The 18,213-nt window shown below is 39.6% G+C and overlaps 1 protein-coding gene across 1 annotated transcript; it reads right to left on the bottom strand.

The window, feature by feature from the left end:
* Window positions 1-1,187: 1,187 nt before the first annotated feature.
* Window positions 1,188-13,812, bottom strand: LOC130105904 (polymeric immunoglobulin receptor-like). The gene is made up of 10 exons (XM_056272088.1): window positions 13,755-13,812; window positions 13,325-13,657; window positions 11,997-12,289; window positions 10,812-10,893; window positions 3,748-4,107; window positions 2,700-3,011; window positions 2,191-2,382; window positions 1,973-2,068; window positions 1,785-1,858; window positions 1,188-1,699 (listed from the first exon to the last, which is right to left on the bottom strand). Exons 1-10 carry the CDS (start codon window positions 13,810-13,812, stop codon window positions 1,466-1,468), a joined length of 2,034 nt encoding a protein of 677 aa, XP_056128063.1. The 3' UTR covers window positions 1,188-1,465.
* Between the last annotated feature and the right edge of the window lie 4,401 nt (window positions 13,813-18,213).

An 18,213-nucleotide genomic window follows, 5' to 3' on the forward strand; every position in this document is an offset into this window, starting at 1 on the left:
AAAACTGTAATTGGTATGTTACCATTATGGAGATCGGTGTTTGCTTTAGTTGGGCTGTTGACCCTTAAGTCATTGACTTTAGAAATTGTTTGGCTGCTGTAGTTCAGTTGTAACAGCCAGATGAACAAAGAGACACGGTGTTCTGGTGATGTTGATTGTGTTTTAAAATAATCATTATTTCACAATCATTTGACCTGAATCACTGAACTCATATAGAGCGCAATTTCTGAGTTTGATTTACTTTATTAGTTATAGCAGCGCTGTCCTTGAAAGGCATACTATTTTTAACTTTTACAATGTAATCCAAATAATTTCTTTAAAGTTGTTCACATCCAAAAATCACTTTTTTTCTTGTAAACACAGACATCAATAATAAGCCTGTGAATCTCAACAATGGTGACAATTATAAAGCATGTTGCAGTGCATTCTGGGTTCCTCCAATCAAAACTCATTGTATGGCTCCCATCATGCATTGCTGCATTAATAAATAATGAGCTTATGTTCAGAGTTGATCTGTTTGTCACCATTGTTGAGATTCATACACTAATTCTTGATGTCTGTGTGTGCCAACATAAAATATTTTTCAAAAAGGTTTTTTTTTTTTTTGGTAATTGATTTGATCCTTTGGATTTCATTGAAAAGGCTAAAAATGTTATACTACAAGCTGCTATAATCCATAAGGTAAACTTAACTCGGAAATTATGCTCTCAATGAGTTCAGTGATTCAGGCCAACTAATGATTATGTTAAAACACAACCAACACCATCATATCACCTTTTCTCTTTGTTCTTCTGGCTGTTATAACTGAATTACAGCAGCCAAACACAATCTAAAGTTAATAAAGTAAGAGTCAAGAACCCAACTAAACTAAACATTGATCACCATAATGGTAACATACCAATTACAGTTTTCTCCCTCAGTGATTCTGCTTGTTAACATCAGGTATCTTCAAAAATGCTCAATCATCACTCAATTAATCACTTAATTATCTCATTAACTTTAACACTGCTTCAGTGTTACTATAACACTCCGAGAGTGTGGACTCATATAAACACTGAGCAGTGTTAATTTAACACTGGGGATTTTGCTGTGTATATTGAGGAAACATGCTAAGATCACATACTCGTTTCTCTGAAAAACACTTCTACAGCCAGTTATTATACGTGTGTATTGTATGTGTGTTTCCAGGCTGGAATGTTTGTTATTGTTTTGGTCTGAGATACTGTATGTTAACAATTTGCCAATTTTCATTGTCCATCACACGCGTTCCTGTTGAGTGTGCTCAAACTGGCAGTCCGTGTGAGCGTCGTCGAGTCTGAGGAGCAGGAGGCGGGAGAAACCACGATCTTCCATATTATGAATTGGACTGCAGTACCTATTTCCACCACTAGCTGTCATTCTTACAGACTGCACCTTTAAGTTTGGCGTGATTCAGGTTTGACTGTCCATGAATGTCCACAGTGTTTTATGGTCTAACGGCGGCGTAGTCACTTGTGTCCTGCCCGTCAGAAGTCCTGTCTGAGTGATGAGATGAAAACTCGATGGTGGAGTAGGTGAGATTATCAGAGGGGCTGCTGGGTAATTGTGCTAAAGCATAAACAGAGGTGTCATGCTCAGCAATTACAGGAAAGACCAAACTGTAGTCAGGATGATCAAGTGTGTTACCGATCTCATCATAATCAGAGACAGTATGAGTGTCCTGACACAAGAGAGAAGTGTAAAACAAACGGTTAGATTATAACCCACAGATAAAAGATCAAACTCAACCGGATGATGAAACTCACTTCTCTATTTGGTTTCATATCTCTGTTGGGCAGATGCTCAGTCGGGCCTTGATCGACATCTCTGGGCTGCTTTCCTGTTTTATGACAACAGATGTTAATGTATTATTGTGACAGTTTTGTGACACTGAAGTTCAGTTTGACAATGAAAATAAGAGATAATATACATGATTCGTGAGGAATACGGTCACCTTCTTTCTTTTGTCTCCGTCTGAGGTACATGAACAGTGAGAATCCAAAGCCTGTCAGGATCCCTATGACCACCAACATGACGAACATGGTAAACCCTGGAAAAACAGACAACAAAACCATGTGAATGTGACTTTACATGTCCTACTTCTAAGGAAACTTGAGAAAAAAACGTCCATGGACAGGCATTCATAACTGTAAGCAACTGAACTCATCATACCTGATACTGATTGATATGGAACTGCATTATTAGATGAGGAGGGGTTCAATAACACTGAAGCTGATGTTGTTGAGGATGATGAAGGACACACAGATGTGACGGGTGTGGTAGATGCACTCTCTTCAGTCGCTGGTTTGCTGGTGTAAACTGGAGCTGTTGTGGTTGGTTTCGGTGACGTCTTCGCTGATGTGCCTGAAAATAACCATTTGGTTTAATGCATGACAGTCTGCAGTTTATGATGAGAATGCAAAACTAAGATTAAGCAAAGCTTTTTATATATTGAGCATGCATTTTCAGAATACATATACAGTTTAATTTTCACACTCTATTACTGGCAGAGGGTCATGTGATCTCTGTGCACTTTCCCCCGACACAGCTGTTAGTAACGCTTCACTGATGTCAAGGGTGTGGTGCAAGTATAGCGCTGTGTGTGTGACCAAGTGTGTTTAGCATTTTCACTAGTTAAAGACCTCATTATCTGCCATGTAAAAAGGCTGACGGCATCTTACCGTTATTAATGATCAGATGTGTCACTGAAATCCACTTGTTCTTTAGTCCCGTCTCTCCAGCTCCACACCAGTATATCCCAGAATCCTCTAGTGTCAGCTCAGTGATGGTCACAGTAAAAACTCCTGCAGATTTATCATCCCTCAGAGAGAATCTGCCGTTACTGTTTGTTTCTGAGGAAACTTTGATAGCCGACGTCTCACAGAGCGACGGGTCGCTTCCTTTGCACATGAACTTGATGTTGTTCTTCAAATCTCTGTTATAACGGCAGGAGATGTTCAGATGCTGTCCAGTCACTCCAGACACGACAGACACTAAATCAGCATAAATGAGAGATTTAAGCGTCTCCAAGTCTCTTTATGGCACAGCAGAACTGACGTCCATCCTCGAGTCTCAGATCTGTTATAGTGACAGTATGGGCTGTTTTATCAGACACTACTGTAAATAATGTCAGCTGTTCTTTCACACTGTTTATCACTGGCGGCTCCGCTTACACACACTGATAATGGAATGAATATAAAGTGAAAACTTCTTCCTACAACAGAAAGACCTGGACTTCTGAATCACTAATGTCAACTGATATCGCAAGCTGTTAAATGTAACTGATTGAAAAAAATATAGACACACACCTACATTTTGAGGTGCAAGTTATGGAAAAAAATTATAAAATATAACAACTTAAATATAAAAAAAACAACAAAAAAACAGCATGCCTTGAAAAAGGCCTGACGAAACAGTTTAAAGTCTAAGAATCTGAGTTGTGCATTTATACTTTGTGTTTTGAATGAAGGATTCCTCCATAACTGAAACAGGGTGTCATGTGACAGGAAGTGATGCGGGTCAGTGTCTGTGGTGTGAACAGTCACTCATGATCTTCTACAGAGGAAACTGTGGTTTCTGTTATCTCTCTTTACATCTTTAAACACACGATACAGTGCTCTCTCACACACACACAGACCTCTCTAATGTTATTATACTGATATATTAGTTATGATTATATGTGTTTTACACCATATGTGCACTGTCCACTTCACTCATATTGTGACTTACCAGGTTTAATTTCTAGGTTAATCTCTTTGTATTTATCAAGTTGTAGATATGTTGTCTTCACACCACACCAGTATCGGCCTTTATCTTCTGTTCTCAGATCAGTGATGGTGACGGTGAAAACTTGTGACATCGTGTCGTCAGTCAGAGAGAATCTCCAGTCTTTATCTGGAGATGCAGAATCAACAGGAATGTCTTTATTGCGTATTGGACACTTTCCTCTGCAGAGATATTTATCATGTGTTTCATATCCAGACTCATAAGGACAGCGTATTTCAACTTCTCCTCCTTCATAACCAGTGAAAGTCGAGATCTCCGTCGTCTCACACGGCAAGACTATAAACATAAGAGAGAGAAACTCAGCTCAGAGCAAACATGGACCTGATTGAGAACAGCTGCTGTTTTAGAAAGACTCAGAAACACAGAATAAACTCTTACCTGACATGATGATCAGCAGGAGAAATATGAGACGTTTATGATCACAGATCTCCATCATTTTCTGCTTTATCTGTGAACCGCTGGTGGCCGGTGTTATGAAGAGCTGCTCTCTCTCTCTCTCTCTCTCTCTCTATCTCTCTCTCTCTCTCTCTCTCTCTCTCTCTCTCTCTCTCTCTCTCTCTCTCTCTCTCTCTCTCTCTCTCTCTCTCACACACTCTATCTCTCGCCCCATCTATCTCTCTCTGTCAAACACACACACACACACACACACACACACACACACACACACACACTCTCTCGCGCTCTCGCTCCTCTCTAAGTAATGCAGTGTCTGCAGCTGCAGCTCCCTCTATTGACATCTTCATTGAATAAATTAAATCTTTCATTTGCATTTATTCATTTAGCAGACCCAAATAAATTCAGTCTTGACCTTAGAAGTGATTCAGGACCTTTAAGTAGATATATGACTGGATACAATGCACCATTCAAAAATATATGCCTACTGTGTTAACCTAAATATTTGCTGTTTTGCTATTTTGTCAGTATGATCTAATAATGACATTATTAGGTACATGCATCTGTACTGTATGTGAAATAACTGCAAAACAGATTAGTTAATTTTTATGTTCATTTTTCTCATTTTTGTCAGACAAACACCACATAAAAACATCATAATTTCTCATTTTGTCACTTACTACAATACAGGCCTACAAACATGCTCACAGTGGGGTTTAGTAGTCTCGTCTAAAACCATCATTTTCCTTCATTGAAGAATGAAATTAGAAGAGCAAACTCTGTGCAAAAGAGATTTGTGTGAACAATTTACTAGCCACAACTAGCAGGTCATCAGTAACAGCTCATCTACAATAGATGAGGATATGCTACTCAATGCCACTGAAATGCTTCACCTCCACTCAGATTTAAAAGTTGCAGTCCATTAATTTCAAGTAAACATACGTATCGCTCCACCCCAGACCTACTTTGATTGGCTCGATTGCCTTTCACATGATAGGAAATGTTCGTAGTCAGTTTATGACGAAGTATATGCTGTGCATTTTCACAATTTTCACAACCAATTTTAAGCATTTTTCAGAGCGGCTAGCAATAGCAAGCTAGCTTTGAAAGCATTAGATCCCACCCTCCCTCCAGAACGTCTCCAAAGCCACGCCTTCTTCAAAACACATGAACGTGAACAGCCAGAGCAAAGTCTGCAAAGTGTCACAAGAGACGGCGTTAAATTACCTCATGTTTCAAAGCACATTAAATTACAATAAGAATTAATGTAAACAACATACAGAGCTCTAGTTGTACCACCTGACTGCTGCAGATTAATCTGTGCATTGATAAAGTTGACAGAAATGCATAAATCTGAGTCTGAGGACGAGAACATCTCCGGGTCGCCATCTCGTCATTATGTTAATAACATGGCGTGAACACAGCATAAGCTGGTTGTTTTGGTTCAGGAGGAACTGTAAAGACGGCTGGTGTTTCGTTTGTGCTGCTCTGTGACTGACGTCTGTCTACAGTGTGATGTCTGCGCGAGGTGTGGAAACACATATGTTGACAGGCAGGTAGGACATCATATCGGACCGAATGCAATGATTGAAATAACTGTTTTTGGTCCTGAGATTTCCACAAAAAGATATATGTGCATTTTTTAAATATTAAGACCACTTCTTTTATTGATTGCTATCAGGATGTGAAGAGTGTTTCAACCAGAATAACAAATAGTGTTTATGATCAAAATTGCCAACCCTTCAAACTAAAATGTATTGGTTTATTATCCACAGCTGGAGGGTCAGGTCTTCAGGTAGAGGAATTAATTAAAGGTGACCTATAATTCAAAATTGAATTTACCTTGGTATAGTCAAATAACAAGAGTTCAGTGCATGGACATGACATAGAGTGAATCTCAAACTGGACTGTTTTCGCGTTCTCATTTAATTCACGTTTATGAAAAACACCCCTGAAAAACGGTCGGTTCTCCACACAATACCGACTGTGACGCAATAGTCGGGATCATTAATATGTACGCCTCCAAATATTTGCATAATGCCAGCCCTCAATGCCAGGCGGAACTGCGCAGCCGAAGCATGGCAGTTGCTCAGTGTGGATGTACACATGAACACAAAAGTATTTTTTAGTTCCTTCATCTGAGCCTCTGAAGAAACAATGGGTTAATTTTATTTTCTCTGGAAATTTTCAAACATTTCACCGACGACTGTTTCCTCAACTTGGGCCAATACAGAGCTGGCCTCGGATCGAGCTACCAAGCAACACTTTCTGATGTGTAATTGTTCAAGTTCAGACAGGTAATCTTTCTCTCAAAATCGTTCAATACTGTTTATGCATCAGTAAGTCAAGCCAGTGACTAAAATATCAGCTTCACATCGTTTCTTTTAGTAGGATGAAAATAATCGTATTTAAATTGTGAACAAATTATACAGAAAGCGATCAAAGAACAATCTTTCCACACAGCGCGAGTTTATCTGGACACTTGCCAAACTCGTTATGAAATCAATGACGCACGTTACTGCACAACGAAGCTCTTACTGTATTTACATCGTCGTGTTTGCATTGGTGAAAGCAGAGAGAGTGCAGAAACTGCTTTGCAATGATAAGATCTTCATTCTCGCGATCAACAGACTGTCATCTGCTCAATGCTCATCACGGCAACATTTTATGTGATGGGAATAGATCTAAATACTTTAAAAACATCTCACGATTCGTTAATTTCGATAGCTGTTATAGTAAAAACGTATAATAGCAGTAGTAAAAGTATTCGGGAGAGAGTTTCACATGTAATACGTAGCTATTTCATATGCAAGCATGTCAGCCAATCACAGCAGTGGCCGCGGTTACACTGAATCCCACAGCCAATCACAGCAGTGGCCGCGGTTACACTGAATCCCACAGCCAATCACAGCAGTGGCCGCGGTTACACTGAATCCCACAGCCAATCACAGCAGTGGCCGCGGTTACACTGAATCCCACAGCCAATCACAGCAGTGGCCGCGGTTACACTGAATCCCACAGCCAATCACAGCAGTGGCCGCGGTTACACTGAATCCCACAGCCAATCACAGCAGTGGCCGCGGTTACACTGAATCCCACAGCAGACACGCCCCTTCAAACAGAGTGTTCAAATCAGAGGCTAAAAGCAGGCTAGGAAAAATGCCATTTATTTCTAAATTATGATTATTTTTTATCTAAAAAACATACTAACATTATAAGGGTAACCCAGGAAACATTATAAAATAATTAAAAAAAACATTCTAGGGCACCTTTAAATGATTCATGAATGAAATGATTCCTTAAATATGATTACTTCATAATATGGCAAAGGAAATCAAAAAAGATGCATCAGTATCATTTTAATTTAAATTACATGGCAAAACTTCTAGTCACAGGTGTTTTTAACGTAGTCCACTGAGGCAAGTTGTAGTTGAGAAAGAACAACTACAAGTGACAAAAACATTGACTTGATATTAACGTGATACATAAACACTAGTGATGGCAATTTCAAAACAGATATTAGTATAATTAAAATTAATAATGCTAGTTAATAGTCTTATTGGCCTGTTTAGCTCAGCCATTTATAGAACTGATAAAATAACATATATACACTTGATAATCTTGCTGATTTGATAATTACATTTGAAAGATTTTACTTTCAATAAAACATTTGCAATAGATTTGTGAAAGGGTTTTTAAGCATGTTTGGCCTGTGTTTTTGTTGCATTCACACTGTTCTGACCACTAGGGGTCCCCGTGGAGACTGGTGTCGGATTGTTTCGAAGCCTGACACAATACGGCACATTTGCTTCAACTGTGTCAGTGTTTCACGAAGCCTCGAACTGCTCACGAAACACGATTGAGCCAATCAGAGTAAGAATGGGGCGGAGCAACACTTTAGCCCCGCCCACTCTGCAGACAGGCCCTTCTCATTAGTCTAGATCTGTTGGATGCATCGCGTCAAGTATGATCAGACTTTACAGTTTTATTTACGTCCCCATCTCTGATATTACTTTAGTCACCGTCACTATGGTTAGAGTAGATCTGACATATGTCTCAGTTTTCTTGTTCATACACACTGCGTTTTTCCATTCCACTGCGCTGCTTTTCCATGGTATTCAATGTAAACACACTCAAGACGGACATCTTTATTCGATAATCGAATTTGCTCGTGTCTCGCTTCATGGCACGGCTTTCGAGTTAAAAGAAGTTTAACTTATAAAAGATACGTGTCTAAAGACCCAAGGAGTGAGCATGTAGGAGTAGGAGTATATATTCCAGAGTTTATTGTTGTAATATGCAAAAGAATTAATGATGGAGTATCTGTATTTACAGCTGAAATTACTGCTATAATCCTAGGATTACAATGGATAGAAGAGGTGAGGCCGGAGAGAGTTGTATTTTGTTCAGACTCTGCTGCAGCTCTTAGTAGCTTAAACTCAAAAGAAACCTCTAGAGATGATTTATTGTTGGAAATATTTACAACATTGTTAAGAATACAAAGAGTTGGAACTGATGTACAGTTTTGTTGGGTTCCTGCTCATGCTGGTGTAGAGGGAAATGAGAAGGCAGATGAGATTGCAAAGAGAGCGTTGAATTTAAACAAGAATGAAATTATGAAAGATCCATTTGGAAAAGGTGAGGCCAAATCATTAATTAATAAGGTAGTGAGGGATTTGTGGCAGAAGAAGTGGGACTCAGATAACAGATTATAATATACAAAAATCAATCACAGTGAAAACATATAAAGGAAAGTGTAGAAAAGAGGAAGTGGCTCTTGCAAGACTAAGGCCCCGTTCACACTGCAGGCAAAAGTGGCCCAAATCTGATTTTTTTGGGGTCAAGTGACCAGGTCAGACTTCTTCAGAGGTAGTGTGAACACTCAAATCTAGCCCAGATCTGATTTTTTCAAATCAGATTTAGACCACATAGGCCTCGTTTACACTGCAGGTCTTGATGCCCAATTCTGATTTGTTGCCTATATCCGATTTTTTTGACCGTCCGTTTACACGTTCTTTAAATTGTGACCCATATCAGAGTCTTGTGTTTACACTTGACATAGATCTGAAACATCGCGCATGTTTAAAGGGGTCTTCTTGCACAGATGGACGAACGCGCAGCGAGATCTCAGGACAGGTGGGAACATACAACACGATCTCATGAAAGTGAGAGTCTATAGCACTAATTTTATTTCTCGTGCCATTTATACGGCAAAAATAGGTTTTGCTTGCATATGATACGCACTGTAAACGTGCGTGTTAAACGCCATAAAGTGCGTATCATGCACGCAAAAACTATTTTTGGCATAAATGGCACGTGAAAAAAAAAAAGGTGCAATAACGCACTTTCATGAGATCGTGGCGGGCTTTAACGAGGAGCAGTGGGTCCGAAATTTTAGGATGAGCAAGCCAACCTTTGATATGTTGTCAACGTGTGTGTCCACATTCCTCTCCTACGACGACACGTTTCGTCGGGCCATCCGTCCATCCGCAGATGCGCGTCGGGGTTTCTCTCGTCATTAAACCGTGGAGACGCAGCCTAATGCCTCGGAAAATCCGATCTGCCTGTTTACATGACAGTCGCATTGGCACATATCTGATTTATATCCGATTTATTTCCACATATGAACGAGGCCTGAAACCGATCTCAAAATATCCGAATGCATGCGTTTTTTTCCTGTTTACACTGTCCTAGAACACATCCGATCTGTGCCGCATTTGAGTAAAAAATCGGAATTGGGTCACATTTCACTGACAGTGTAAACGAGGCCTAAGACTTGGACTCACCGGATTAAAGTCAACTTTGTTTTTAATGGCAAAATGCATTTGTGATAAATGTGACAGTTGTAATGTACCAGAACATGTTGAGCATGTTATTTTGTGTTGTAATAAGTATAGTGCTGAGAGGATCATTTTACGTGAGAAAATGTACGGATTAGAACGTAGATGGAATTTGGAAGGGATTTTAGGAAGGAATGAGAAGATGAGGGAGTGTTGGGAGGCTCTCTTTTGTTTTCTAAGAAATACAGGATTAGTTAACATTATATAGGTTAGATATAGTTGAGTTAGTTTCTTTTGCATATTTGTGTGAGTATGTATACATGTATGTGTATGTATGTATATGGGTGTATATGTGTAAGTGTGTGTGTGTTTAATAATTATTAGTAGTAGTAGTATTAATATTATATATATATGTATATGTATGTTTTTTAATTATTTTAATTATTTTTTAATTATTTTATTTATTTATTTTATTATTTTTTATTTATTATTAAGACCTGAAGATGTAAAGCCCTGATATTACACACTTCTGTACAGTAGGTGGCGGTATGCACCCAAAAATGCTGGTTTGCGAATCCGCCATTAAACTGAAAGAAGAAGAAGAAGAAGAGTCTCTAGATCTTGTGTTTTTCCCCGTTCCACTGCCTGTGTGTCATGTTTTTAACAGCCAAAATGCTCATGGATTCAGATATATAACCAAGTTTCACTCAGTTTTACAAGGTCATCATAGACTAACATTTGCATTTATTTGCTGCCCCACTGAAGTCCTGTCTGAATGATCTGTGGTTTGAAATATGACGGCTGAATAGAGGGAATCAGAGGCGTTGTGTTCACCGAACACTGGAAGGCCCAAACTGAAGCCAGCACGAGTGTTTGAGCTCATGATCTCTTCATAATGACAGATAGTAAGAGTGGCCTGAAATAAGAGAAGAAAGAGATGAGCAAAGACATGGTCAACAGTGAAGATGATTACAGTCCACAAATGAACGGATACAAACAGATTGAGATCAAACTCAAACAGACACATAATGAAACTCACTTCTTCAGTAAGCAGGCTTTCAGCCGAGAAATGAACGACACCTTTCATCCACACTCCTGTTTCGGGACACCAGATTGGGACAAAAGGAAGTAAAGGCCTTTAATTTGACAGATGTGAAAGTCCAGTTATGAAAATGTTACTGTATATATAAGGTGAAAATAGGTTTTCTATAGTGTGTAAAATGATGTTTTGACAGAGAGAAAGACAGGTTTACCTTGTCTCTTTTGTCTCAACCCGAAATAAATAAACAATGAGAATCCAAACACCATCGTTATCACCACAACCGACGACATAATTTTGACTGTTGAAAAACAGATGAAAATAATCTCAAATGTCCTGTTTTTAAGGAAATCTGGAGAATCGGATTGTAAATAACAGAATATGTACCTAGTTGTAATTTTAGTGATAATGCAGAAACAGGAGTGTATGATGAAGGTGGTGAAGATGAAGATGAAGGTGGTAGTGATGCGGTTGGAGATGTGACGGGTCTGATGGATGCACTGTCTTCATTCGCTGGTTTAGTCATGTGATCTGAAGCTGTTCTGATTGGTTGACGTGACCTCTTTGATGTGTCTGAAGCACAAATGATCGTTGGGTTTAATTTATGAAACATAATCTATAGATGATGACATTAACAATCTAAATGACAGTCTATAGTTTATGCAGTTATTGCAGAATAAAAACTTTTTAAGATTGTTTGCTTGTATATATTGAGCATGCATTTCAGAATACGTCTCATATTGTGGCAGAAGATCATGTGACTGAACTTTCCCCTGACACCGCTGTTATTAACACTTCACTGATGTGTGCTGGAAATACAGCACTGTGTGTGTGACCAGCAACACTTGTTAACAGTCTTCTACACTGCAAACAACGAACAAGTCATTATTTACTTAACTTATAATTTAACAATCAGATTATGATCTTAAATATCAAAAGGCTGACGGCATCTTACCACCAGTAATGTGCAGATGTGTCACTGAAATCCACTTGTTCTTGTTCTTTACTCCTCTCTCTCCAGCTCCACACCAGTATATCCCAGAATCCTCTAGTGTCAGATCAGTGATGGTCACAGTAAAAACTCCTGCAGATTTATCATCCCTCAGAGAGAATCTGCCGTTACTGTTTGTTTCTGAGGAAACTTTGATAGCCGACGTCTCACAGAGCGACGGGTCGCTTCCTTTGCACATGAACTTGATGTTGTTCTTCAAATCTCTGTTATAACGGCAGGAGATGTTCAGATGCTGTCCAGTCACTCCAGACACGACAGACACTAAATCAGCATAAATGAGAGATTTAAGCGTCTCCAAGTCTCTTTATGGCACAGCAGAACTGACGTCCATCCTCGAGTCTCAGATCTGTTATAGTGACAGTATGAGCTGTTTTATCAGACACTACTGTAAATAATGTCAGCTGTTCTTTCACACTGTTTATCACTGGCGGCTCCGCTTACACACACTGATAAGATTCAATCTAATCTAATTTAAAGGAGCTGTATGTAAGAAATGTTTTTCAATTAATCATAAAATGGCCCTGGTGTGTCTCTAGACATTAAGAAATCATGTTCATTTCAAATACTTATATCACTGACAACAGTAGTACGGCCACGATATTGTCATTTAAAAAGTGAAGTTGCAGCCCTCAACTGATGTTGATGTTGTCATCTTGTGTTTTGGCCTGAAGCCCCACCCTCCACCTATCTACCAATCACGAAGTCAGTAGTGTTTCGGCATCCGAGTTGCCAGCTCTGCTCTAGTTGAAAGCTCCTTGTAGCAGCCTATGTTCCTGCTGGATCCTGCAGCCTATCTGGCAACCTCGAGTCAGGGGGGAGGGGGAGGGGATGCACCGCTCTACAGTAATTTGAAAGTGATTGCAGTAGCAGTTTTGGCCACAATCTTGCATACAGCTCCTTTAAATCACGTCAGCTATGTTTTGGTGTGAGCGGCTTCTCTGTTAACAAAGACTCATAATGGAATAAATATGAAATGAAAATGTATTTTCCTAAAGAAAGACCTGAACTTTTGTGTACGGATAATTTATTCTTTGTGTTTTGAATGAAGGATTCCTCCATAACTGAAACAGCGTGTCGAGTGTGAGGTGATGTGGGTCAGTGTCTGTGGTGTGAACACTCACTCATGATCTTCTACAGAGGAAACTGTGGTTTCTGTTATCTCTCTTTACATCTTTACACACACGATACAGTGCTCTCTCACACACACACACAGACCTCTCTAATGTTACTATATATTAGTTATGATTATATCTATGTGCACTGTCCACTTCACTCATACAGAATATTCTGACTTACCAGGTTTAATTTCCAGAAGAATCTCTGTATAGACATGAAATTTTCCTAGTCTTGTCCTAACAGCACACCAGTATCGGCCTTTATCTTCTGTTCTCAGATCAGTGATGGTGACGGTGAAAACTTGTGACATCGTGTCGTCCGTCAGAGAGAATCTCCTGTCTTTATCTGGAGATGCAGAATCAACAGGAATGTCTTTATTGCGTATTGGACACTTTCCTCTGCAGAGATATTTATGATGGGTTTCATATCCAGACTCATAAGGACAGCGTATTTCAACTTTTCCTCCTTCATAACCAGTGAAAGTCGAGATCTCCGTCGTCTCACACGGCAAGACTATAAACAGAGAGAAACTCAGCTCAGAGCAAACATGGACCTGATTGAGAACAGCTGCTGTTTTAGAAAGACTCAGAAACACAGAATAAACTCTTACCTGACATGATGATCAGCAGGAGAAATATGAGACGTTTATGATCACAGATCTCCATCATTTTCTGCTTTATCTGTGAACCGCTGGTGGCCTGTGTTATGAAGAGCTGCTCTCTCTCTCTCTCTCTCTCTCTCTCTCTCATCTCTCTCTCTCTCTCTCTCTCTCTCTCTCTCTCTCTCTCTCTCTCTCTCTTACTCACTCTATCTCTCTCTCTCTCTCTCTCTCTCTCTCTCTCTCTCTCTCTCTCTCTCTCTCCTCTCTCTCTCTCTCTCTCTCTCTCTCTCTCTCTCTCTCTCTTACTCACTCTATCTCTCTCTCTCTCTCTCTCTCTCTCTCTTACTCACTCTATCTCTCTCTCTCTCTCTCTCTCTCTGTCTCTTACTCACTCTCTCTCTCTCTCTCTCTCTCTCTCTCTCTCTCTCTCTCTCTCTTACTCACTCTCTCTCTCTCTCTCTCTCTCTCTCTCTCTCTCTCTCTCTTACTCACTCTCTCTCTCTTCTCTCTCTCTCTTACTCACTCTCTCTCTCTCTCTCTCTCTCTCTCTATCTCTCTCTCTCTCTCTCTCTCTCTCTCTCTCTCTCTCTCTGTGCGCATGCGTGAGCGTTTGTTGAGCGAGCGAGTGGGAAGCGTGGTGAGTGTGTGGACTTTTTTTCTCTCTTTTTTTGGCCGCTGTGTCAGAAAAGGATGAGAAATCAAAGAAAAAAGTTTCATCAGTCTCAGTTGAAAGGGTTGGTGAGGAGGAGGGTACAGTACAAACTGTTAGGAGTGAGGTGCCTACAACAGTGGTAGTTGATGACAACACTGGACAAAAACCTGTAGATGTAAATTCAACAGATTCATCAGGTGATGCTGCAGCTTTGAAGAAAAAGGGGAAGGAGCGAGTGGCAGTGGCAGGTATAGGAGAAGCCTCTGTCCCTGATGAAAGGCATCAGTTAACTGATGTTTTAGATATGCAGGGTTCGGTAATTAATCAAGACATGGAGGTGGAAGGCGAGGATCTTTACTCTGAGAAGGAACAAGATGATTGTGTTTTCAAAACACCACAAAAGAGGAGAATGAAACAGAGCCACTGTAATAATTCAAAAAAACTGGGAAATAGCCAAACTGATACTGAAAGTGACACTGACATTTCAGAATGTAGTGTTACTTTTGATCAGACAAAAGATGAGTGTTCAGAACAGTCCTACATTGTGGATGATGTTAAGCTCTTTTTGAGAGTAACAAAGAATGCAAGAAATGTACGTATTTCAGAGTACTTTCCTGATCTGGAGCAATTTGTAGAAAAAGCAAAGAGTTTTAGGAGTGAAGGTCTTTTTTCTGATCAAGAGGTTTACAGACTGAAAAAAATTCTCACAAAAGTAAATTTTCAATTAGGAATTAATTCTGAATAGTTCTAAAATCACACTTATGAGATGAGGCTTGTTTGTGTCTTGATTATCCTTTTCTTTTCTTTAATGAAAGAGTTTCATTTTGCTTCCCTTAATTTAAATGGGGCACGAGAAGGGAAGAAAAGGTTTGAATTATACGAGTTAATGAAGATAAAGAAAATAGACATTCTGTTTGCACAAGAAACTCATAGTGATGTTTCCAATGAAGAAGATTGGGCAAGAGAATTTGATGGGTTAATTATTTGTAGTCATAATTCATCTCTAAGTGGCGGGGTTGCTATTTTATTTTCTAAAAACTCCATTCCAATTTCTTATGAAGTAGAAGAAGTTGTAAAAGGCAGATTTTTAAAAATAAGGGCTCAATTTGACAATGCTTTTTATTGCTTCGGTTGTATCTATGCTCCCACCAATGCAGTTGAAAGAATGGGCTTTCTGAATACATTATGTAAAGCATTAAGTGATTGTAATACTGAGGATTTGATATTAATTGGAGGAGATTTTAATTGCACTGAATTTGCCTCAGATAGAAATCATGTTGAGCCTCATATGGCTTCTCGAAAAAGGCTAATTCAGCTTATAGAAACGCATGATCTTGTTGACGTTTGGCGGAATTTTCACAAGGCACAAAGACAATATACATGGGTTCATTCTTGTAATAATAGGCTGTCTTTAGCAAGATTGGACAGATTTTATGGTTTTGGTCATCAACTCAATCTTTTTAGAGATTGTTCTATCATTCCAGTTAGTTTTTCGGATCACAGTTTAGTACGGTGTTTTTTAACTTTACGATCCATAAAACCAAAGAGTGCAATGTGGCACTTTAATAATAGTCTTTTAATTGATATGCAATTTAGAGATATCTTTAAGTTTTTTTGGAATGATTTTAGAACCACTAAATCTGATTTCCATTCTTTGCAGCAGTGGTGGGATTTTGGAAAAACGCAAATCAAGCAATTGAGTCAACAGTATGCTTGCAACATCACTAAAGAAATAAATATTTCAATGGTAAATCTAGAAAATGATATAAAAAAAAAACTACAAGAATCTATTGGAATTGAACAAAATCAAGAGCTTATTGAAATTTTAAATCGAAAAAGCAAAGAATTGGCAGGAATTCTAGACCTGAAAGCACAAGGGGCTCTGATCAGATCCCGGTTTAAGAATATAGAGTGGATGGATGTATCTTCCAAATTTTTTTTTAATCTGGAAAGAAAAAATGGCCAAAAAAGATGTATACATGCTTTGCGTTTAAAGGATGGTGCACTCTTGTCGGATCATGCAGAAATCCGTAAGAGAGCGGTAGAGTTTTATAAAGAACTGTACAGCAGTGAACTTATAGACTAGGTTAAGGACAAAGTTTGGAAAAGTTTTTTGCACTCAATTTAAATTAGGATATTTTACTTTATTTTTACGGTTTTTGTTTGGCAGCCGTAGCTGCCAGTGATTGACCGTTTTTTTTACGATTTTATTTTTTACAGTGTACTATATTTGAATATTCAGATGTCGCTGGGTTAAAAACTCTGAATGATGCCGGTCTAATCCACGACCTCGATACCTCAGTATGGAGGTCAGGAAAGAACGGTAAGCCCCGCTTTGGAGGTTGCGATCTAGATGGCAGAAATCGTTCATCTAATTTACTCTTTGATCGACATGACTCCTGTTCACTGGCTGGCCAGTCAATATTTAATCTAGCAACAGCGCGAGTGACAACCTCCAAAAGCTCCTCTTGTGTGTGTGTGACTGTGTGTGATGCAAAATCCTCATCTCCCAAGCTCACAACATCCAGTTCCTCGGAACTGGAGTGCTGCTGCACTTGCGCTTCAGCGCGAGCAGAAGAAACCGCAGCGCGTGCTTCTGACTCGTGAACTGAAGCGTCGGATTCAACGGTTAAGGGAAGAGATAGGGGATCACCCGTCTCTAACCCCGCCGTTAAATCCATTTGCGAACCCCAGGACGAGCGTCTTCGCTGTGCCTCAGCAGCAGCGGGACCCGAGCCCTGGGAAACGCGAGCCGAAGCACCGTCCTCGAAGAGTGCTCGGCGGGACCGGAGAGTTTTCATTGCCAGCTTCTCACAATGCTCACAGCCAACTCCCTCAAGAGCTGACTGGGCATGCTCCAATCCCAAACACATCACACAAAGCTCATGTGTATCCCCACCCGTGATGAAACGAGGACAGGGAGTGACACACTGCTTAAATTGCTGCTTTTCCATAATATATAGAGAGACAAACACACATCAAATAGACAGATACGATTTCACATAGAGCGCTTGTGAAGACACAGAAGCTAGTGTTTGTTCGGTTCAGGGGTGCTTTATAGGTTCCTGGTCAATGACGTCACCCGCCTAGGACGAGCCCGTCACGCCATTGGACTGATTTCACGAGTGCTTCATGACGCAATCACGCAGGGGCGTTCCCGCAGCGCTATACGCAGCGTTGAGTTCCCTTGAAAGGGAAAGCCATACCCTCCCATTCTCTTTTCCAATTCACTTCATTTATTGTCACTATGGGTTTCTTGAGCAAAAAATATATCTACATGTTTCATTTTCATTAATTGAAACAATTAACTCCTTTTCTTTATATCTCTTGCTCCATTGAGATTTAAAGTGGCAAACTTCAAATCAATTATAAATAAAATGTAAAAAAAACACAATCATAAATTGCAGAAAAGCAAAAAGAAACAACTATTATAAATTCTTTCTTCTCAACTACATTGGATCTGCATGCAATTTCTGTACAATCTTTTTAAATCTATGGAAATCTTGACTTGATAGTCCTCCTTCCCCTCTTTCTCTCATTAGGAAACGTGCTGACTCAATGAAAAGTGTACGATCCGGAAAAAAATCATCTATCACCACATTCTGTTTGCCTTTTGTAATGTTCAAGAAGCGTTGTACCTTTTCTAGACTGTACCCGCTAGGCTCTTGACTCTCATCCAGAGACATCATAGTTTCTGAGGGCTCTTTATCACAAGAACTGACCACAGAAGCATCAGTAGAAGAGTCATCAGAACTGTCCTCAGAACTATTACCTTCCCCATCTTTTACTGACTCTTGGCTACTCATTATTTGTTTC

Source organism: Rhinichthys klamathensis, unplaced genomic scaffold, assembly GCF_029890125.1.
Source record: "Rhinichthys klamathensis goyatoka isolate OS25496 unplaced genomic scaffold, OSU_Roscu_1.1 h1tg000330l_1, whole genome shotgun sequence".
NCBI classification, from domain to species: domain Eukaryota; kingdom Metazoa; phylum Chordata; class Actinopteri; order Cypriniformes; family Leuciscidae; genus Rhinichthys; species Rhinichthys klamathensis.

What these genes read in the sequence shown, in the direction of transcription:
- LOC130105904 (XM_056272088.1), bottom strand. Translation starts at nt 13,812, where the DNA reads ATGATGGAGATCTGTGATCATAAACGTCTCATATTTCTCCTGCTGATC. An exon ending in CCTGCTGATCATCATGTCAG is followed by an intron (nt 13,658 to 13,754) that starts GTAAGAGTTTAT and finishes CTCTGTTTATAG; the next exon opens with TCTTGCCGTGTGAGACGACG. An exon ending in ATATGAAACCAAATAGAGAA is followed by an intron (nt 1,700 to 1,784) that starts GTGAGTTTCATC and finishes CTCTTGTGTCAG; the next exon opens with GACACTCATACTGTCTCTGA.